The 24,047-nt window shown below is 42.2% G+C and overlaps 1 protein-coding gene across 1 annotated transcript in view; it reads right to left on the reverse strand.

Annotated features, from left to right (window-relative positions):
* celf5a (cugbp, Elav-like family member 5a) overlaps positions 1–24,047 on the reverse strand; it is a 283,398-nt gene that overhangs the window by 241,609 nt on the left and 17,742 nt on the right. The window contains exon 2 of the mRNA XM_063013153.1: positions 15,077–15,159. Coding sequence (XP_062869223.1) covers positions 15,077–15,159 — 83 coding nt within the window. The remainder of the gene's footprint in view (positions 1–15,076; positions 15,160–24,047) is intronic.

Below are 24,047 nucleotides of genomic sequence, written 5' to 3' on the forward strand. Positions count from 1 at the left end.
ATATTGAGTTATTTTGAGGGAAGAATAAATTTACACTGTTATATAAGCTGCACACAGACTACTTTTCATTGTGTCAAAGTGTCATTTTGTCAGTGTTGTCCCATGAAAAGATATACTTAAATATCTGCAGAAATGTGAGGGGTGTACTCACTTTTGTGATACACTGTATCTGCAGAAATGTGAGGGGTGTACTCACTTTTGTGATACACTGTATATATACAGTATATATATATATTGGAATTTATAATTCAATGAATGGAATTGCATATCATAACACAATAATATTATATTGTATATCATAACAAAAATGCTTTTACTTCCCTCCAGTACTGCTACTCTTTCCTGTAGAGTACAGAATCTGATTTGCTTTCTAGATTATTACATTTCAATTAACCTTTCAATCAAAACTGCTCATTTACATACAAAATGTGCTGTTTTAATGAGCTGTAATTACGTTTGTAAATTCTTTGAGACTCAGTTGCATGAGCCACAGTTAGTTGTCTCTGAGGGAGCATGTGCTAGTCTTACACTCTCAGATTGGTGGCTGTTGTGTGACAGCAGAGACACAGTAAGTGGGTGGGAATTGAGAGAAAACAGGGGTTAAGAATTTAAAAGACAACACTAGCAAGCATCTTGTGTTAAGCACCTAATGTAACCCTGCACCTGTAACATTACGGAATAAACTTAAGTGCAGAAGGTTTAACCAAAGCTGGTAAATACTGTGGCTTAAAGCCCACAACAATAAAATGACAGGAAACGAGAACCAAATGAAAGAAAACGTAATTAGAAATAAATAAACCAAAGCAAGACTCCAGAAAAGAAAAGACAGGTAACTTCATTACTGGAGTGGAGTGCACTCCACATGGTTGCTTGGAAAAGAACAGGAACAGACTCAAGGAAAAGAAACACTGAGGTGCAAGTTTGCCAGCTACTCAGTCCACCGGCGAGTACAACCCAGACGCCCCAACAAAGAAACAACACAGGTGAACTCAGAAAACTAACAGTGGTTGACAAACTTGAGACAGCGCCATGCCACCCAAGAAAAAAACCTTCAAGATTAAAAGGATGGCTGTGTCAGCTACAAAACCAGAACGCTGCTTCTATTTACTAAGTTCAGATACGAAGGCTTTAAACCCCTCATCATAGCAGTCGGGGACAGTACATCTTGGTACTTGATGTATACAGAACAGAGCAGTATGTGTTATCCTTTGACCCTACGTTCAGTCCGGCAGCGATTTTTTGCCGCCTCTTGCCTAAATAGCTGATTGCTTATCGCCCTGTGTTCACACCAAAAGTGTCATCTTCGTCTCTGAGCGTTTGGTTGCCATGGCTTAACTGACAACAAGCAAAAAAAACTGTACTTTACTGACTAGTACCCAGTAACATCCAGCTAAGTTTTTTTTTTTTTTTTTGCGTCATGCTTCCTCTCCACCAACGCCGATCCCTGCTCTGATTGAGGAGAACGAAGCTAACCCACACCCCCTCTGAAACGTGGGCAGCAGCCGTATGCATCTTATCACCTACACTTTGACGAGTGCAGTGCAGCTCAGTGCTGTGTACAGAGAGACACACCCTGAGAGCATTCTTTTCTCATCTCTGTGCAGGCGCCATCAATCAGCCAGCAGAGATCATAATTGCATTAGTTATGAGAGAGAGACCCCATCCGGCTTAATCCCACCCATATCTGAACAACAGGCCAATCGTTGTTCATGTGGCCACTCAGCCCAGCCAGCAGGCAGAGCTGAGATTCGATGCGATGTATTCGAGATCCAGCTCTGGTTCCAGCGTGTGTTTTTACCGCTGCGCCACCTGAGCAGCACATTCAGCTAAGTTTAACATGTTTTATCATATCTTATCATATATCTACCCTCTAGATTCATTTACTAATGTTTTCAGTAATTACCTCTAACTACCTTTATGACCTTTTGCTAATCTGCTCATCTTTATGGCGCTTTACATCTTTCTCATTCTCACTATTCACTTCAATTACGAGTCTAATTTATTTCCATTACTTCATCATATAAACTCTCTCTCTGTCCATGTCCTCATCTGTCTCTAGGTTATGGGCATTGGGGGTACATGTCAGACCTGATTAGCTTTACACCACACCATGTCTTAAGTGTGCCCTTCATCCCCAAACAGAATGACACAACCCTCCATGGCCTCTCCATCTGTCTATTTTAGACTTCCTCCGTCAGCTGCGGCTTCCAAGATCCACGCCATAATTTGTCTTGCCTCTTCTCTGTTCCTCTCCCCTCTCAGCCTCCATTACGAAGCTGGCCGGCGCACACCTGCACTCGCAGACCTGCCGGGGGACATGAAGATGGATTGGCAGCTGGAGTAAGTGGGCCTTGGCCGGCCCATCAGCAGCCCTCGTTCAGCCAGACTCCCCCAGACAGAGTCCCGAGGGAAAGACAGTGATGTGCCATCAAGCATGGAGTACAACCACTAACCTAACCCAGATCACACTGTCACATGACTCAATTCCACAGACGCTCGTGCCCCGTCTACAGCCATAACCTGAAATAGACTAAAAAGGCTAAAAATAAGAAACATTAATAATTCTTTTTTTCAACCTGTGTTGCCTGAGGTAATAACACTCTTGCCAGAGAAGTGGCTCACATGGGGCTGTGTTTGGTGCACGGCTAGACACAATTCTTTTTTAATTTTCGGCTTCTAAACGAGGGAGAGAAAAAGTTGCCAATCTCATGAGGTTTCCTGAGACCATTTTAGGCCGGTGATGGTTTCAAATCATATTGCACGTGTTTTAATCTTATGAATAAATAGAGAGTTTATTAAAAGCCCTTTGATTTATAAAGGAAGGAGGAATAATAAAGAGGAATAAACAATGTCGGCTATTTACTAAGTACCCTAACAAGGCAGGAGATAAAATGAGTTAGGAGACACTAACACGCTACATTTATTCTGTAACAATTACTTGACACTTTTAACTAGACGTTAGTTTCACTTCTACTTAAGTAAATGAAAGTAAAGCAAAGATCAGTTTCTACTTACTCTATATGGCCAAAAGTATTTGGACACCTGACCATGAGCTTGTTGGACATACTGTTTGGACTTCTATGTGATTTTTTTCAGCTAAAACAACAGCCACTCTTTTAATAAGGCTTCTCACAAGACTTTGAAGTATGGCTGTGGGAATTTGTGCATAATTAGTCAAAAGAGCATTCATATGGCTAAGTCAGGAAAATGTTCCAGTTCTTTTTAAAGCTGGTCAGTGAGGCTGAGGTCAGGGCTCTGTGCAGGACACTGGAGTTTCTTTAAACCAAGCTTTTCTTCATGTCTTTATAGAGCTTGCTTTGTGCACTGGGGCACAGTCATACTGGAACAGACAAGGGTCTTCCCTAAATTGTTGCTGCAATTTTTGTCCCTAAGTTGAAATCATAGAATATAATTAATATAAATGATTTATTTATTATACTGGTAGCAATTGTTGTGGCTGAAATGCATCAGTTCAATAATTAGAGGGGGTGTCCCAATACTTTTATCTATTTAATGTATTTGTAACGTTGAAAATCTTTAGTCAGTTAAATAACGATTAAACATTTTTTGGTTTTAATTTATAGTTACCTGTACTACATTTACGGTGGCTCGGTGGGTAGCACCCAGGTGGGGCGGTCGGGGTTCTTTCTGTGCGGAGTTTGCATGTTCTCCCCGTGTCTGCATGGGTTTTCTCCGGGAGCTCCGGTTTCCTCCCACAGTCCAAAAACATGCAGTCAAGTTCATTGGAGACAGTGAATAACCCTATAGGTGAATGGGTGTGTGTGTCTGCCCTGAGATGGACTGGCGCCCTGTCCAGGGTGTTACTGTGTGCCTTGCGGCCATTGAAAAGCTGGGATAGGCTCTAGCCACACACCTAGCGACCCTAAATGGATAAGCGGTTAAGACAGTGAGTGAGTGTATTACATTTAAAAGTTGCTTATCAAAATGACATTTTTTACTGTCAACTTTAATTCACTTGTACTTTTTATGTTGACCTTTTAATTTCACTGCAACGTTTTTCAAAATGATGCAATTTGCTATCAATCCAAACGCAGGATGAATGGAAGCGGTTATGACGCGTTAGCCGGTGGGCGTCTGACTGACGAGGTCATGTGGGAGCAGCAGACGCATCCTGTCTGTGTTACAGCACTATGAAAGGAACATACCTTTACTCTCATGAGACAGTGATGGAGGGCTTATTTTATTGACCGCATTAACAGCATTTACCACAATCTAAACCACAAATATTACCACAGCAGAGAGAAACACTTCAGTTACAAGGAAAGACTAAATCAATACGGCTAATCATATTTACAGTATATATTCACCCATGCCATTGTTTTCCATTTAAAGTATGATAGTGATATCAGAGCTCTAAGTATCTGATACCTGATCCTGATCTAATATCCATCCAAACAGTAACCTAATAGAATCCGCAACGCTTTGTTGCCAAGTCATGCCAAGCATCAGAGGAGACAGTGATATACGACTCTTTATGTTGTGTGGATGCTTAGATTCCTGTCTCCTGTCGGCCAGGAAAATCTGTTATGATGTCTACTCAGCATTTCAGGCTGACATTGGCCCAAATACTGACACTTGGGTTGTGTTTATAGTTGCAGTTTGCTTCCCTTGGTCCAGACCAAACAAAAGATAATTCATTTTATCCCTGATTTGCTTAGTTTTCACACTTACAAATTTTACAATCAAACCAAATGAAGTAGAAATAAATAAATAAAAGTAACGTATGACGCATGTATATTTTGTGAGCCAGTTGTCTGAACTGTGTGCCATGCTTGGCATAATGTACTTATCAGGGTTGTGTATACCTGGGGAAGGGCGGCACAGGATCGCCTCACAGCAAGAAGGTCCTGGATTCGATCCCCAGGTAAGGCAGTTTGGATCCTTTCTGTGTGGAGTTTGCATGTTCTCCCTGAGTCTGTGAGGGTTTCCTCCCAGGCCAAAGACGTGCAAGTGAAGTGAAATGAAGATATTAAATTGTCCATGACTGTGTTTGATATTAAACTTATGGACTGATGAATCTTGTGTAATGAGTAACTACCGTTTCTGTCATGAATGTAGCCAAGGAGTGTAAAACATGACGTTAAAATACTAATAATATACCTGGGGGTATTTTTACCAACTTGAAATAAAGTTGTGGTAGTGCTAACCCTAAACCCACCCTAAAAGTTTATACAACTCCTCCCTCGAGTTTCCCCTCAGTGGCATATCTCTCAGAGACCTCCAGAACCTGTCAGCAATCAGGAAAAATCAGGACTAAAATCATGTAACGTGAACTTAGCCTTATTTGGTGGACGTAATTCAGACTCATTGTAATGAACCTAACAGTGCAATCACACGGGGGTTCATTTTAATTTAGCCACAGCTGACAAGTATAAAAATGTATGTATATATACAGTATATGAAATACAAGCCATCCAAGAAGGATGGAGGTCCCTTAAGCTTTCTTCCTGTAATTTAAAGGGATTTTTCCTTGCCACTGTAGCCCCTGGCTTGCTCAATGGGTTTTGGTCTGTCAGTCCTGGATGCTGTGAAGTTGCTTTGAGACAATGTCTAATGTAAAAAGCACTAAAAAATAAATCTGACTTGCCTTGACTTGGCTATACAAATAAATTTGATATACCTTTTTTTTAAATAACATTTGAGTCTATTTTGTATTGAAGTGTCACAGAATCAACAGTGATGTTAAAATGTCATCACCATTGTAGATGGATTTACAGCAATACGACCTGCTGATGCTGCAGTAATACAGAGCAAAATGAAAAAAGATTTAAAAAAAAAATTTCTTAACTGAGTGATGATTTTTGCTGTGCTGCTGCACTGGGATCTTTGATCCAACCCAGAAACGTCAAGACGAGACTGTGCTTATTTTACTGTAAATCTTATTCTTTCCATTTTAACCCTGTAAGCCTTGTAGTGGAAAGGTTAGTATCATCTGAGTATTAGTACCATGCTGCTTGTGCATTAAATCCCCATAGTCATATTGTTGCTTGAGGAAGCACGGCTGGAGTGGAAAGTACAGAGATAGGCAACATGTCTTTTTTTCTCTTTTTCCTTAATTTTCCCCCCAATTTTCTACTCTAATCTAGTCGTATCTAATCACCGTTACGCTTCACCTCAACTGATACAACCCTCCACTGCTGACTTCGCAACTGACACACGCCCCCTCCGACATGTGTGCAGTACCGACTGCCTCTTTTCACCTGCACAATGCGAGTTCATATGCGGATTAGCTTTGTGTACGGAGAGCCACACCCTGATCAGCATTATTCCTGCATAAGGTCGTAATTGCACCAGTTATGAGGAACTCCGCTAACCCGGCTAATCCCACCCTGTGAACAACAGCCAATCGTTGTTCATGTAGGCGCCCAGCCCAGCCGGATGGCAGAGCTGAGATTCGATATGATGTATTCAGAATCCCAGCTCTGGTGTGCTAGCGTGTTTTACAGCTGCGCCACCTGAGCGGCCTATAGGCAACATGTCTGTCATTAAGCCATTGCAAGATGTAAGCAGATAACAAATAAAAGTTACCACAGAATATTTTACACCCAAGCTTTACCCAAGGAAGTGCTGAAACTGAAACGTGACTAGAGACCCACAGTTCTGTTCTTTGTTCTTCTGCTAATATACTGCTGTATATGCGTATACTTGTTAGTTTTCTTCTGCCATTTTTTTTCTTTATCCCCCTTGAATTTTTCTGTATATTAGCAAAACCCACGATCATGCCAATAAATTCTCCAATCCAGTCGTTTTTGTCTTCTTTGATCATCTGACAGCCTAAACCTAAAAGTTTTCCTACGCCTATAGACACAACAGAGCTTACAAAAACACACATGTGCACACACACATACACACACACACACACATGTACAGATCAATGGTGTTAGTCAGTGCTGATGGTGACAGGTTGCCATCTATACATGTTGATGTTATTGCCTCATCATGCTTTTCTCTGAGGATGCTGATGAGACTTTGAGGTATCGAAACAGACAGCTGTCAGAACCTCTTCCTTTCCTCAACCAAACAACCAACACCCTTCTTCTCGTCCTCCCACTCGTCCAGCAGGGCTGTTTCTCCGAACAAACACACCCTCGCTTCAGCGAGCAGCTGTCCTGTAGTGACACGTTATTCATGCCTGCACAGACGCCACGCTGGCTTTGTTGTAGCATGAAGTCTTAGCGCTCGCTGGCTGGCACAACTCAATAGAAAAGACGATGGGAATAAGTGATGCAGAAGTGATGTCTATAGCACAAGGGTACAGAAATGCACCGTGAAGATATTCAGTATAATACCTAGTATTATAAAATTTCTATATTTTCTTTTACCCCTTATTTTCCACCCTGTCCATCCAGCTTTGATCGAGGAGGCCCATCAAACACACACACAGATGCAAATTACGTGTTGCATGTGAAAAGCTTCACACTGCCATTCGTGATCAGCTGCCCCGCTGTTCAAACGCCTCAACCGGTCAGCATACCCTGTTGCAGCCACTGGCCCTCACTTTACAGACACACAGCCTGAGAGTCGAACAACAGTGCTCCAAGTCTCAGCACTGGGGGACTAATGTGTTTCACCCCTGTGCCACCTGAGCACCCCAAGATTTAAGATGAACCAACCAAACGATGTATGCTTTTATTACACTATTCATTTTTATATAAAAAAAAAACATTGACAATATTCCTCCTCAAATTATTTGTCATTACAGTGTCTGTAATATGCAGGAGGAGATGGTGCATAATTTCTAGCAAGCAGAGATTGACTGAGCCAACGTGTAATGTGTAAAAAATGTTGCCACCCTGTCCAGGTTATAGTCCTGCCTTGCACCCAGTGTTTCCAAGCAGTGTAAGATCCACCACATCCCTGACCAGCAGGTAAAATAACAACAGTAGTGCCAGTAGTGAGCTGTCATTACATGTGACTACTGCTACATGCGAACAATTCAATACGAATAACAATACTGTTCACTCTCATAGTAGAAGGGTCAGTGAAGAGCCGGTAAATAGAACCGTAGGCGTAAATATCTCGTAACTGGTCTCTTGAGGAATCCCAGTTTACATGAATTACACTGAAGCCTTTGGCGAAGTGCATATCAAGCAGGATTTTACAAACAAACAACTGGCACATCTACTTACCATCAGCACACAGCAGCAGGGGTGAGTGCTGCAAGATTTAAAGTCAGTCTGGTCAGGGTACACGGGTCATATACACACAAACACACACACGCACACTTACACAGTGTACACAGTGCACATGTACACACAATACAAACACACTATTCCCTCGAGGCAGCCAGACCTAATATTTCTGGACTGATGAGGGTTGTTTTTACTAGAACTTTCACCACTTTTACACCGACTATACTTTATTTTCTAAACTCCTAATTTGTTGTTGTGTATTATTATTAGTATTAGTAGAATTAGTATAATACTATTTTACCTATATTTATATGCACATGTATGTATATACATATACAGGGGTTGGACAAAATAACTGAAACACCTGTCATTTTAGTGTGGGAGGTTTCATGGCTAAATTGGACCAGTCTGGTGGCCAATCTTCATTAATTGCACATTGCACCAGTAAGAGCAGAGTGTGAAGGTTCAATTAGCAGGGTAAGAGCACAGTTTTGCTCAAAATATTGCAATGCACACAACATTATGGGTGACATACCAGAGTTCAAAAGAGGACAAATTGTTGGTGCACGTCTTGCTGGTGCATCTGTGACCAAGACAGCAAGTCTTTGTGATGTATCAAGAGCCACGGCATCCAGGGTAATGTCAGCATACCACCAAGAAGGACAAACCACCTCCAACAGGATTAACTGTGGACGCAAGAGGAAGCTGTCTGAAAGGGATGTTCGGGTGCTAACCCGGATTGTATCCAAAAAACATAAAACCACGGCTGCCCAAATCACAGCAGAATTAAATGTGCACCTCAACTCTCCTGTTTCCACCAGAACTGTCCGTCGGGAGCTCCACAGGGTCAATATACACGGCCGGGCTGCTATAGCCAAACCTTTGGTCACTCGTGCCAATGCCAAACGTCGGTTTCAATGGTGCAAGGAGCGCAAATCTTGGGCTGTGGACAATGTGAAACATGTATTGTTCTCTGATGAGTCCACCTTTACTGTTTTCCCCACATCCGGGAGAGTTACGGTGTGGAGAAGCCCCAAAGAAGCGTACCACCCAGACTGTTGCATGCCCAGAGTGAAGCATGGGGGTGGATCAGTGATGGTTTGGGCTGCCATATCAAGGCATTCCCTTGGCCCAATACTTGTGCTAGATGGGCGCGTCACTGCCAAGGACTACCGAACCATTCTGGAGGACCATGTGCATCCAATGGCGGTGCCGTGTATCAGGATGACAATGCACCAATACACACAGCAAGACTGGTGAAAGATTGGTTTGATGAACATGAAAGTGAAGTTGAACATCTCCCATGGCCTGCACAGTCACCAGATCTAAATATTATTGAGCCACTTTGGGGTGTTTTGGAGAAGCGAGTCAGGAAACGTTTTCCTCCACCAGCATCACGTAGTGACCTGGCCACTATCCTGCAAGAAGAATGGCTTAAAATCCCTCTGACCACTGTGCAGGACTTGTATATGTCATTTCCAAGACGAATTGACGCTGTATTGGCCGCAAAAGGAGTCCCTACACCATACTAATAAATTATTGTGGTCTAAAACCAGGTGTTTCAGTTATTTTGTCCAACCCCTGTATATATATATATATATATATATACAGTGTATCACAAAAGTGAGTACACCCCTCACATTTCTGCAGATATTTAAGTATATCTTTTCATGGGACAACACTGACAAAATGACACTTTGACACAATGAAAAGTAGTCTGTGTGCAGCTTATATAACAGTGTAAATTTATTCTTCCCTCAAAATAACTCAATATACAGCCATTAATGTCTAAACCACCGGCAACAAAAGTGAGTACACCCCTAAGAGACTACACCCCTAAATGTCCAAATTGAGCACTGCTTGTCATTTTCCCTCCAAAATGTCATGTGATTTGTTAGTGTTACTAGGTCTCAGGTGTGCATAGGGAGCAGGTGTGTTCAATTTAGTAGTACAGCTCTCACACTCTCTCATACTGGTCACTGAAAGTTCCAACATGGCACCTCATGGCAAAGAACTCTCTGAGGATCTTAAAAGACGAATTGTTGCGCTACATGAAGATGGCCAAGGCTACAAGAAGATTGCCAACACCCTGAAACTGAGCTGCAGCACAGTGGCCAAGATCATCCAGCGTTTTAAAAGAGCAGGGTCCACTCAGAACAGACCTCGCGTTGGTCGTCCAAAGAAGCTGAGTGCACGTGCTCAGCGTCACATCCAACTGCTGTCTTTGAAAGATAGGCGCAGGAGTGCTGTCAGCATTGCTGCAGAGATTGAAAAGGTGGGGGGTCAGCCTGTCAGTGCTCAGACCATACACCGCACACTACATCAAATTGGTCTGCATGGCTGTCACCCCAGAAGGAAGCCTCTTCTGAAGTCTCTACACAAGAAAGCCCGCAAACAGTTTGCTGAAGACATGTCAACAAAGGACATGGATTACTGGAACCATGTCCTATGGTCTGATGAGACCAAGATTAATTTGTTTGGTTCAGATGGTCTCAAGCATGTGTGGCGGCAATCAGGTGAGGAGTACAAAGATAAGTGTGTCATGCTTACAGTCAAGCATGGTGGTGGGAATGCCATGGTCTGGGGCTGCATGAGTGCAGCAGGTGTTGGGGAGTTACATTTCATTGAGGGACACATGAACTCCAATATGTACTGTGAAATACTGAAGCAGAGCATGATCCCCTCCCTCCGGAAACTGGGTCGCAGGGCAGTGTTCCAGCATGATAATGACCCCAAACACACTTCTAAGACGACCACTGCTTTATTGAAGAGGCTGAGGGTAAAGGTGATGGACTGGCCAAGCATGTCTCCAGACCTAAACCCAATAGAACATCTTTGGGGCATCCTCAAGCGGAAGGTGGAGGAGCGCAAAGTCTCGAATATCCGCCAGCTCCGTGATGTCGTCATGGAGGAGTGGAAAAGCATTCCAGTGGCAACCTGTGAAGCTCTGGTAAACTCCATGCCCAGGAGAGTTAAGGCAGTTCTGGGAAATAATGGTGGCCACACAAAATATTGACACTTCAGGAACTTTCACTAAGGGGTGTACTCACTTTTGTTGCCGGTGGTTTAGACATTAATGGCTGTATATTGAGTTATTTTGAGGGAAGAATAAATTTACACTGTTATATAAGCTGCACACAGACTACTTTTCATTGTGTCAAAGTGTCATTTTGTCAGTGTTGTCCCATGAAAAGATATACTTAAATATCTGCAGAAATGTGAGGGGTGTACTCACTTTTGTGATACACTGTACATACACCTACTAGGCATAACATTATGACCACTGACAGGCAGGTGAAGTGAATAACATTGATTATCTCTTCATCACGGCACCTGTTAGTGAGTGGGATATATTAGGCAGCGAGTGAACATTTTATCCCCAAAGTTGATGTTAGAAGCAGGAAAAATGAGGTTTTGAGTGAGTTTGACGAGGGCCAGATTGTGATGGCTAGACGACTGGGTCAGAGCATCTCCAAAACTGCAGCTCTTGTGGGGTGTTCCCAGTCTGCAGTGGTCAGTATCTATCAAAAGTGGTCCAAGGAAGGAATAGTGGTAAACCGGCGACAGGGTCATGGGTGGCCAAGGCTCATTAATGCATGTGGTGAGCGAAGGCTGGCCCGTGTGGTCCGATCCAACAGACGAGCTACTGTAGCTCAAATTGCTGAAAAAGTTAATGCTGGTTCCGTTAGAAAGGTGTCAGAATACACAGAGCATCACAGTTTATTGAATATGGGGCAGCAAAAGGGGGACCAAGGAAGGTGGTCATAATGTTATGCCTAATCGGTATATATATATATATATATATATATATATATATATATATATATATATATATACTGTATATATATATATATATATATATATATATATATATATATATATATATATAACAGACAGGTGCACAAAATCAATTTTATAAAATAAATTATACATTTCCAAACTGGTGCACATTGGCTGTTCCAGCATGACTGGGCTTCTGCCAAACTCTGTCTTTATGGATCTTGCTTTGTGCGTTCTCAACAAGACTGGACATCAACCCTATTAATTTGAACATCAGTTACAAGACAGGCCTTCAAATCGTTGCATGTCCTTACAAATGCTCATGTGACAGAATGAGCGCAATTCTCGCACACACACTTCAAAATCTTGTGAAAAGCCTTCCCAGAAAAGTGGCAGTTTAAGCCAATATGAACGTCCATGATTTCGGAATACTATGACAAGCTCATGATCAGGTGTCTACATACTTTTGGCCATACAGTGTATCTTTCTATTCATGTTACCATCTACACTTTTTTTTTTTTTCATTTCAGCTGCTCCCTTTTTTGCATACCAGCACAGATTTTACGCTGGATGCCCTTCCTGATGCAACCCTCCTTATTTTATCCGGGCTTTGGACCTGCACTAAAAGTGCACGGACAAATGTAATTTCCAACAGCTAGGCTGTGTAAGCCACCCCCTTGGACATTACTGGACCATGCAGATGCCCGACTGGCCAAAAGCACCTCTGAGATTTGAACCCACCCTGGATACCTAGATCTAGCATAACCTGAGGACTCACCTCATATTTGCAATGTAATTTATTGTGGCATCATTGCAAAGCAAGATGATCCATGACGGTGTGTGTGTGTGTGTGTGTGTGTGTGTGTAGGGGGAGCAGTGCTTGGCATATTCCGTGGGAGTCGTTGATTAAACACACAGAATACATTTCCTGTTTAAATAAACCCTGTCGTGAGTCTGGTTAATTTGTTTTATCATATTTAGATTGTAAATGTTTTAGTAGGAAGTGGTTTGAAAAGCCTCTCGCTCTTTACAACAAACGTTTCTCTCTATCAATCGATCCATCTCAAATATCCTCTATAATCCTTTGCCTTCTGGGCAGCGGTAGATCAGCGTATAGGGTACTGGCCTGGTTCAAGCTCCACCACAGCCAGGTTGCCACTGTTGGGCCCCTGAGAAAGGGCCTTATAATCCTCAATCACTTAAGTTGTATGTGCATTCAATTGTAAGTAACTTTGGATTATTATTATTTAAATCAAATATCAATATTTTAACGTCATGTTTTACACACTTTGGTTACATTCATGACAGGACAAGTAGTTACTGGTTACACAAGATTCATCAAACACAGTCATGGACAATTTAGTGTCTCCAATTCACCTCACTTGCACATCTTTGGACTGTGGGAGGAAACCGCCGCTCCCGGAGGAAACCCACGCAGACACGGGGAGAACATGCAAACTCACCACAGAAAGGACCCGGACCGCCCCACCTGGGAATCCAACCCAGGGCCTTTTTGCTGTGAAATGACAGTGCTACCCACCGAACCACCTCATTAATTTATTTAACAACCCACAAATGTTGTATATGGTGGCATAACTGTGTCATAAAATACACTATATGGTCAAAAGTATCTGAACACCTGACCATAAGCTTGTTGGACATGCCTTTAAAAAAACAGAATGACCTCTATGTCATTCAGCTAGAACAACCGCCTCTCTTCTGAAAAGGCTTCTTACAAGACTTTGAGGTATGGCTGGTGGAATTTTTGCATGTTTAGTCAAAAAAGCATTAGTATGAGTCAAGAAAGCCCCCATTGATGTTGCAGTTCATTCTAAAGCTATTCGGTGGTGCTGCAGGCCACTGAAATTTCTTTACACCAAGCTTTTCTTCATGCTTTATAAACCTTGTTTTGTGCACAGGAGTGCAGACATGCTGGAACATGAAAGGTAAGAATATCATTTTGTTTATATAACCAATTTATTACACCTGTTGCCAATTGTTGTGGCTGAAACACATAAATTCAATTAGAAGGGGTGTCCCAGGCCTCTCAGGTGGCGCAGCAGTAAAAACACACGCTGGAACCAGAGCTGGGATCTTGAAAACATCGTTTCGAATCTCAGCTCTGCCTGCCGGCTGGGTTGAACAACCACATGAACAATGATTGGTCTGTTGTTCAGATAGGGGTGAGATATTAAGCCGGATAGGGTCTCTCTCTCATAACTAATGCAATTATGACCTCTGCTGGCTGACTGATGTCGCCTGCACAGAGACGGGAAAAGAGTGATGTCAGGGTGTGTCTCTCCGTACACAGTGCTCATCCGCATTGCACTTGTCAAAGTGTATGTGACAAGATGCATACAGCTGCTGCCCACGTGTTGGAGGGGGCGTGGGTTAGCTTCGTTCTCCTTAATCAGAGCGGGGATCGGCATTGGTGGAGAGGAAGCATGACGCAATCGGGCAACTGGACACACTAAAAGGGAGAAAAGGGGAGAAAATACATAAAACAAATGATATATATAAAAAAGAAGGGGTGTCCCAACACTTTTGTCCATATAGTGTATGTAGTAGGCAGTTTGGAACACAGTCTCTGATTCCTGTACAGTGCAGTAGCTTGCTCAGTATAGTCACATCTTGTGTAGTTTTATAGTGGATTTTAAAACCAATCTAAAAACATGAACCATGGCTGAAACTGAACTTATTTTGTATGTTTTTGTATTGTTTATGTGCACTGAGGAGAACAAAGCCTCAACAGAACACCGTCCTGAGAACAGAACACCGAACTTTGCAGTATTCAGAAGTTTGCTGCATCCAGAGCTGTTTATTCAACTTCTGTACAAGCGGCTAACAATGACTCACCAGGCCTTTTTCTGAAAGGAATAATTTGGGGGGAAAATTGAAAGAACAAATGAATTGACATTTTCTGTCACAGGCTCCCTCAAGCCTCGGCACTGAAAGCATCTGATCAATTTCTCGCCGTAGCTCCCGGGCAGAGGCACCATAAAACTGCTCTAAGCCTAATCTTAAAAGGCTGGGCTTATTGATTTCTTTCCTTCGCTTTCTTTCAAAAACATGCAGCTTTGGCTTTGACTGGCATGGTGGCCCTGCTGTAGGAGAAAAGATTTCAGGATAGCAGTAAAACTCACCCCAGGCAGCGTCTTCTGCTCGTGGAGGGCGTTCTGGGCTTTAATGGCCGACTCGCGGGCGCAGTAGGTCAGGAAGGCACAGCCTGCAAGACAAAGAAATCAGAAGTATAAAGCAGTTCATCAGAGTGGGCTTGGTTTAAATACTTCAGAGCAATGAGGGACAGAGAATTATCACATTTAATCAACCAAATAACCCAGTTATTGGTTATAATGTGGAAGATCTTTGGGAGGGTAATAAAGACCAGAGCTTCATTTATTCATTCACTGTCTGTTTTACCACTGCTTCATCTATCCAGGGTCGTGAATAGCCTCATCACATGGTATCATTTTACTAGCACTAACTCAGCTGCAAATGTAATATTTGTTGATTTAATGAATTGAATTTATATTGTATTTATATTTACATTTATGACATACAATTACAAAATACACTGTAAACAGCTGAGGATTAAGAACCCAACAGTGGCAACTCGGCAATGGTGGGGCTTGAACCAGCAACCTTTTTAATCATTAAGCTACCTCCACCCTATGTGGCATTCAAAAATCAAGAAAAAAGAGAGAAACAAAACACAACTGACTAATATACTGTACATGTACAGTACTTACACTCACCAGCCACTTTATTAGGAACACCTGCACAGTCACGCTCATTCAAACAATCAGAATAAAAAAGTTTTGGACTTGTGGGAGGAAACCTGAGCACCCAAAAGAAACCCACACAGACAGAGAGAGAACATGCAAACTCCACCAGTGCATCACACTAGACACTAGAGATGGGCCGATCCAATCGGGTATATTGACGTCATATACGGATATGTGACGGACGGGCCGATCTACTTACCAATCCAAATTCAGGGCGGCACGGTGGCTAAGTGGGTAGCACTGTCGCCTCACAGCATGAAGGTCCTGGGTTCGATCCCCAGGTGGGGCGGTCCGGGTCCTTTCTGTGTGGAGTTTGCATGTCCTCCCCGTGTCTGCGTGGGTTTACTCCGGGTGCTCCGGTTTCCTCCCACAGTCCAAAGACAAGTGAGGTGAATCGGAGACACAAAATTGTCCATGACTGTGTTTGATATAACCTTGTGAACTGATGAATCCTGTGTAATGAGTAACTACCGTTCCTGTCATGAATGTAACCAAAGTGTAAAACATGACGTTAAAATCCTAATAAACAAACAAACAAACCAATCCAAATTCCAGTCCGCATCTTGTGCTGGACCATAAACCCGCCGTAACTTAACATAATGTAACATAAGGCACGTCACCGATCCAAGTTCCATTACACATCTTACCATAAACCCGTGACAACTTCAGTCAGTAACGGGGAAAAAATAACATTAGCTGCTTATTTCACTAAAATGTCCTTTGTATGGAAATATTTTAGTCTGGAAACACAGAAAAGCAAAAGAGCTACGTGCAATGTGTGCAAAGCTAGCGTGTCAAGGGGTGGAAGTAAGGTTTCGTCATATAGCACGACTAATTTTATCAAGCAGCTGCAAAAGTATCAGTATCGGTATCAGTATCGGTATCAGCAGTTGTGTATCGGAATCAGATCGGAACTGAAAAACTGTGGATCGGCCCATCACTACTAGACACTGGGTTTCTTTCTATTCAAACAACGCAAACCCAATTCCAAAAGGATTTAAACCACAGGAAAAAATATCAGACAGCAATGATTTGCAAATCCTTTTTTGACCAGTATTCAGCTGAGAACAGTCCAAACAACAATATATCAACTGGTCCAAAACATTAGAACCACTAACCTAATATGTCAACACAGTTCTGATCTGCCGGGACATGGACTACAAGACATTACCAGCTATTCCTTTAACTTCTTCAGAGATGAATCGTACTACAGTGCATCCTGGTACACAAGGTAAACAGGCACACAAGCCCGGCTGATGACACGGTTTTGAAGAAAACTGAATTTGTCCAACCAGTCAACTTTCCTCCATTGGTCCAATGTCCAGTGCTGATGCCTGTGTGCCAATTGCAGCTGCTTCCAGGGGTGGACAGCCCCATACACAGCTTCATATACAGAGGGATTCGAGTGTTGTGAAACATTTCCCTCGTCATAGTGTTAAATAATCTGCATCTAATAGTGTTTAACCAACAGTACTTAAGTGTTGTTATGTAACCGGTTGTCCTGATTATTAGTTGGGTCTGATTTGACTGCCTGCTTAGTTTTATAGAGAATCAGTGTTGAGAAATAAAGCCACTATAAAACAAGTACATTATTTATAATGATGGAACAGTGCTGTAAGAAATCCCTACAGACTGTTTCACACACACAGGTCTTTTATCATCTGTTCTTTACTCAACCTGTGTGTGTGTGTGTGCAGTGTAACAGCGTGTGTATGTAAATGTAATCGTATGTGTGCATGTGTGGGTGAATCAGTGTGAATATGTGTGTGTGCACGTGTTAGCTCCAGCACGAACTCTATAGATCAGCCTGCCGTTACTGTCCAAACCACCCACGTCTCAGCTGGGTGGCATAAAACCAGACTGCTCCTGACAGCGTGAGGGGCTGTGAGGAAAATGCAGGCGGTGGTGGGGTGATAGCGTCACTTCAAGGCTTCGGTAAGTCAGACGTACACACAAATACACACGTGCTGTTAATGAGAGTCCCTCAGTAAAGAAAGAGGAGGTAGCAATAAAAGGCAGAGCTTATTTAATAAGCTTTGGTTCTATGAAAGTGACAGGACACGTGCTATAACTGTACACTTTACTTGTACCTGTGCCAGCTGCCGCTTGGCCAGGGTTACGCAGCATCACAAGCAGCTCACAAAGCCCACAGTGGGATCCACACTTTTATAGGTGTGGAAGTGACTGCTATTAAATGTTCTTTGCGCTCTACTGTTGTCTTTTTGGCATCAGAAAGTAACACTGCACAAAAGCAAAATGTGACTGAGAGAAATGCAGCTAACATCAAGTAAGCAACCTGACAGTTCAGTTTACGGTTACACAGTTAGTATTTTATCAGTGGTTAATGAACATGGATGGCACATATCACCAGGGCCCTATGGACCAGGTTCGAGCATTGCTTTCAGTCACTGTCTGAGAAGGATGGCAAATTCTTTCAGTAAAATTTTTACAATGGATAGAAAAGGCAGATTATTATGTCAGAAAATACCACGTGACCTTTGCTGTGCAGTCACAAGGTCACTATTCCTTCCATTAAACAATGTAAATGATAATGTATGATGGGGAGGCACAGCGGCTCAGTGGGTAGCACTGTCGCATCACAGTCTTAGGTTTGATTTGGACAGTCTAGGTTCTTACTGTTTAGTGTCTGCATGCTCTTCTTGTGTTTGCATGGGTTTCCTTTGGGTGCATCCCCTCACAGTTCAAAGACATGCAGTCAAGTTTGCCCTGTTTGCCCTGTGATTGACTGGCAACTTGTACACAGTGTTTACCTTTCACCCAGTAAATCGGACCCACCATGACCCTAAATACGATAAAGCGGTTGTAAAACAGACAATAAATTAATGAATAAACTCCTGATTTAGTTCTGGAGGTGAAGTTTGAACCCAGGGCTTTAGGACCCTTGAGCTGTGTGGCACAGTGCCACCTGGGCTATAAATGAAAAGTGTGATATAACTATTAGTACCCAAACTGAGGCCAGCATGGCAGCACAGCTGATGAAGTGGTTGCCAAATAGCAATACGAGTCCAGGGATTCGTTCCTCAACTCTTTAAAATCTGTTAACTCTGTTCATCTGTGAAGATTTGTACTCCCATATACACCCTGTCTCCTTATTGGTTTTCCCTTTGGTTAAGTTAGCAGTATGCTAGGTAGAGCTAGGTGTGAGCTAGTGAGTAAGTAGATAAGTGTGTGTGTTGCTTAACAAAAGACTGGAAGCTGGTTTAGAGTTTAGTTTTGACTTGTACCAAGTATTTTTAGTTTACACTAACCCCACTGTGACACAGACCAGGATGACTTAAGATGAACAAAATGTTAAATTAGTAAATGTTATTTAGAAAGAGAATGAATTTAAAAAAAGAGAATCCTGTAGAAAATTGTATTTAATGTATTTAAAAAATTTTAAAATGAACCGGTCGGCTGGGTGGCCTCTAGCAGACATAATTGTCTAATGTCTGCAGCAGACAAAGTTGACTTTCAGTCTGCCTGGTGGGAAAGACCAGGCTAAGGGGTGGGGTTATTAATGCTGTGTAAGGACCTTGGTTGCCCAGAGCGCCTGTAAAGAAAGTAGAGGAGTGCAGAGATTGGGGCGTGGCTCTCCGTATAGGAAGCCGCCCTCACGTGCAACTCCACCAAAGTATTGGTGAATAAAAAGGGATTGGTGGACTGCACACACATTGGAGAAAGCGTGTGTCAGGCGAATATACACCCTTCCTGGATGCCATCGGAGTCCCCAGGAGCAGATTGGCTACACTGAATTGGGAGAAAAGGGGCTAAAATGCATAAAAAATGTAATAAAAATTGGTAGTAGCAGTGCCGCTTTATAGTCCTGGGTTCGATTCCCAGGTGGAGCAGTCCAGGTCCTTTTGGTGAGGAGTTTGCATGTTCTTCCAATGTCCACATGGGTTTCCACCAACAGTCCAAGACACTCAGTCAAGTTAATTGTAGACACTAAATTACCTTGTGTGTAAATGTGTGTGTGTGTGTGTGTGTGTGTGTGTGCGCATTTGCCCTGTGATTGAATGGCGACCTGTTCACCTGATTTTAAAAAATAAGCGGATGTGACCCTCTCCCACCCAGCTCAAACGGTCTGTGTCAAATCCGGCACTCGCCCATCCTGAACGCTGTCCTAACATAATGATTTCCGATAGTAAACAAACAAGTCAGCCAATTCCGTTCTTCTCCTCCATTATATCTCCGGCGTCGCTTCCAAGCACATCAAAGCTTTGTTATGTGCACATACCTCCAGCCGAGCCCGCTCTCCCTGACCCCCGGTTTGAAGCGAACGTCTTGTATGGTGCAATTACGCTCCTTCCAAATTGGATGCGTTCGCGGAGACGGAAAACACAGGGCATCTGGAGCAAATTAACCGCCGCAATAACATTAGCAACAAAACAAAAAAGCAAAAAATAAATAAATAAAAATATGGGAAAAGGGGACGAAGTACAATCTCAATTTAGAAGTGTTTCTCCACGCTTTAATGTATTGTGTAATACAAATTTGCAGCCCACAGGCACTGGCTCCTAACAACTTCATAATTGGAATCCAAACATGTACAAATTACCACCAAGCTGTTGCATACCGAGTGCGAAATTTCGCCTGCATGATGAAATTATATGAAACCCGACATAAAAGAAGCCTGCTGACATAGCAGTGAGCGGCGGAGGGGGGAAAAAAAGAGAGACGAAGTTATAAGTAAATGATGTGCCACGGTGTTTCATAATCACATCTCTCTACACAAGGTGCTTATATAATGCGAACGGTGCTGGCATATACACGCCGCTGTCATTTCTAATTAACAGCTGCGTACACTATAGAATCTGTACACACAGTGTTCCGGAGAAGACTAAAGCTCTGACGGGAGCTCTGCACGGTGACATGGTCATGATTAGCGAGCTGAATGGAAGCTGCTTTTTCTGCCTCTGCGCCCCTGACAGCCTCCATTTGCCGCATTATTTACTACAGGCCTCCAGAGCTGCTCTCATTCTGCTCCTCCATTTGGTCCTAAGCTGTGAGGGGTCCTATTAAATTTGGAGATCTTAGGGGATAAATCTGGCTCTCCGTGCTCCTATTCTCCTTCTCCTAGCCTAAGCACTTTGCTCTCCTCCTCCCCCCCTCCATCGTTTTTGCTTCCCGTGTTTAAGTCCGCTCTCTGATCCTTTCAAATCAAGGGGAGCGAGGCAGTTCGGATATCACCACGCGGCTTCGCAAATCGGGTTAAGCCTGCTTTATTTTTATATTTTTGGTATTTAAGTTTCAAACAAATCTGTGTGAGGCTTAATCTTAATCAGAAATTCTCAGCACACTTGTATTAGGTACTGGCCAACATAACAGCACTAAGTCTTCTCCTATAATACTGGATATTTAATCTCTCTCTCTCTAGGTCCTCTTGTAGACTCTCCTTTTAATTTTAGCACGCAGGTATTTAAAGAAGTCCCCAGACAGAAACCACAAGGATATGCGTGTACATTTTAGATTCTCATCCTGCTAGAGTTTCCAACAACAACCAACTGGGGTTCTGGCCTCTAGCTAGCTATATTTTAAATCTCCTGGTACATCTGAGCCTTGATGATGCATCCTAAAAGCATTCCTTCCTCCAGTGGGGACTGAGTATTTGTTGCCAAAATGTCACAGAACCCAGTTTAAATCTAGGTTTTAATACCACTGTGAGCTACAGGGGTTCACATTTGTGGATTTAATCTTCTTTGTGTTGATGGATGATTAAGAGCACTTTAATAATAACTTACACAGGGAATTGTTCTGTACGCTCTGCATCATTAATAAAAAGGACAGGAGAAAATAAGCTTTAGTGAACAAACTTGTAACACTGACGTTCTTCAAAATCAATAATAAATATAAATAGATAAGAATTATAAAAATCATGTCCAAAGATAATAATTATTCAGACTGAAGATAAAATGAAGGTTCAGAAACAAATAGATAACGCAGTTAATAAATGATGTCAAGGTAACTGGTTTAATCCTGATAAAAATACCACTCAATACAAGAACAACTATAAAAAGAGTGGAATAAAACTTTTTTTGTAAATATATGTGGGCAACTTATTTTGTTTTATGTATTAAGTATACTTTAGTTTCCTTTATATTCAGAGGCTTTGGTTCTAGTTAGGGCTGTAACCATTAACCCGAACATTGGGAGGGTGGCTCTGCCATTCTTAAACATTTTTATAATATTAACAACTGATAGATAGATAGATAGATAGATAGATAGATAGATAGATAGATAGATAGATAGATAGATAGATAGATAGATAGATAGATAGATAGATAGATAGATAGATAGATAGATAGATAGTTTTTTGTATACGTTTACATCAGTAAATATGGGGGGGGGCATTTCGAGCACATTTGTATATTGGGGTAATTACAGCTTTGGTTCTGGTAGAATCAGGAATCAACTTCTCTGGACTTGGAGGCATCTAGGATGGACCATCACACAGTGAAAACGTGTATTAAGGTCAGATAAATCAGCATTCCAGGTCTTTTTTTGTCCGTGTGCTCTGGACCAAAGACGAAAAGGACCATCCAGACTGTTATCAGCAACAAGTCCAGAAGCCAGGGTCTGTCATGGTACGGGGCTGTGTCAGCACCCTTGGCAAAGGTCATTTACACTTCTGTGATGGCAGCATTAATGCAGAAAAGTACATTGCGAACTTAGAGCAACATGTGCTGCCTTCAAGACGTCGTCTTTTCCAGGGACGTTCAGCATTTTTTTAACAAGACAATGCAAAACCACATGCTGCACACATTACAAAGGCATGGCTGCGAAAGAAGAGGGTACGGGTACTGGACTGGCCTGCCTGCAGTCCTGACCTGTCCACAATAGAAAATGTGTGGAGAATTTTGAAATGAAAAATGCAACAACGACGACCCCTTAAGACGTGTTTGCAGGAAGAACGGGACAAAATAAAACCTGAAACTCTAAATCACTTGGTCTCTGGTGACATTACAAAGTGGTAAATGCTTTACCGTCCCAAATGAAGTTGAGCAGACAAAACATGAAATATCTCATGTTCATCGTGTCTGCAATCAAATAAATGTCAAAGTTAATGTAAAGTTAAAGAAACTCTGTGTTTTTTTATTATTTGCATTTTCCATGCTGTCCCAACTTTTTCTGATTTGGGGTTGTATTTTTAGGTATTATTCAGCCATTTTAATGAAACTGTATGTATTTCTTGTCAGTTGGTTGAAAGTTGGTGCTTTTTTTCTTTCTGTCTGCATGATGAGGCTTTGTTTTAGTGTTTTGTATGATATTGTGCTGTATTTTGAGTCAAGTACATTTTAAAATACCTTGTTCAACAAATATACCACTAAAACTGTGAAATTTGTTTTATTGAAATAGATTTTATATAATTGTTTTTTTTTTTAGTTCTGGTGGCTTGGATGTGATTCTTGGCTTGAGCTAGGCTATACCAACGTCTTGTATATCTGGGGTTCTCGTCAGAGTAAAGCTGGATCCTACGAAGAGCATCGGTTGCGATTCCTTCAGTGCTCTGATTCTAAACATGCTCCACATGATAAGCACATCTCCATCTCCAGCTCCAGCACCAGCACTAGCACTGAGCGGGTTTGATTCTGAGCAGTGTAATCACCGTAACGGTTCCAACAGCATTTTGTCCCTGCCTGGTTCAATTAGCGTGTAATGAGTTTTGTAATATAGGCAGTAGTCTAGCGTAACCTCTAAACTTTAATTAAGGCTGGCACCTTTAAGTGCACCCAGCATCCACACTAGTGCAGCCAAGAGTCAGCAGGCCTTGAGCAGATCCCCCATCCTGGACCAGACAGATATCTTCATTAGAATTTTGTGTATGCTGTTTCCATACAGTTCAACTGGCAAACCAGCAAACTTACTAAGGAACTGGACCATCCACCCCAAATCCTTGTTTGTGTATACACTGAATTTGAAATTAAAAGCGTTTTTAATTGCTACACCCATATCAGAACAACACACAATACCGTGTCACCATCACGTTAGTGTCTTTGCAGTGCGGAGAACGGTCCACCACCCAAACATCATCTGGTCAGTAGGGGTCCTATGAGGTTCCCTATTGATTGATAATTGGTTGAAAAAGGGTGAGAACTGTATACCCACACAAGTCACCTGTATAGTAGGTGGCTTATGAAATAATCAATAAATGGACGTACCAGATGGGTGTAGCGTCTGCTTACAAGGTGAACACTGAATGTAAACACAGCCGACACCTACTGCAATTATTTTGTTGCTTAAGTTCTAAACTGATCTGAATGTATTTGGTTTGAACTACAATATCTGGATCAGTATCACACACAGTCACTGAGTTTCTTCTGAGTCA

Source organism: Trichomycterus rosablanca, chromosome 17 (genome assembly GCF_030014385.1).
Source record: "Trichomycterus rosablanca isolate fTriRos1 chromosome 17, fTriRos1.hap1, whole genome shotgun sequence".
Lineage (NCBI taxonomy): Eukaryota > Metazoa > Chordata > Actinopteri > Siluriformes > Trichomycteridae > Trichomycterus > Trichomycterus rosablanca.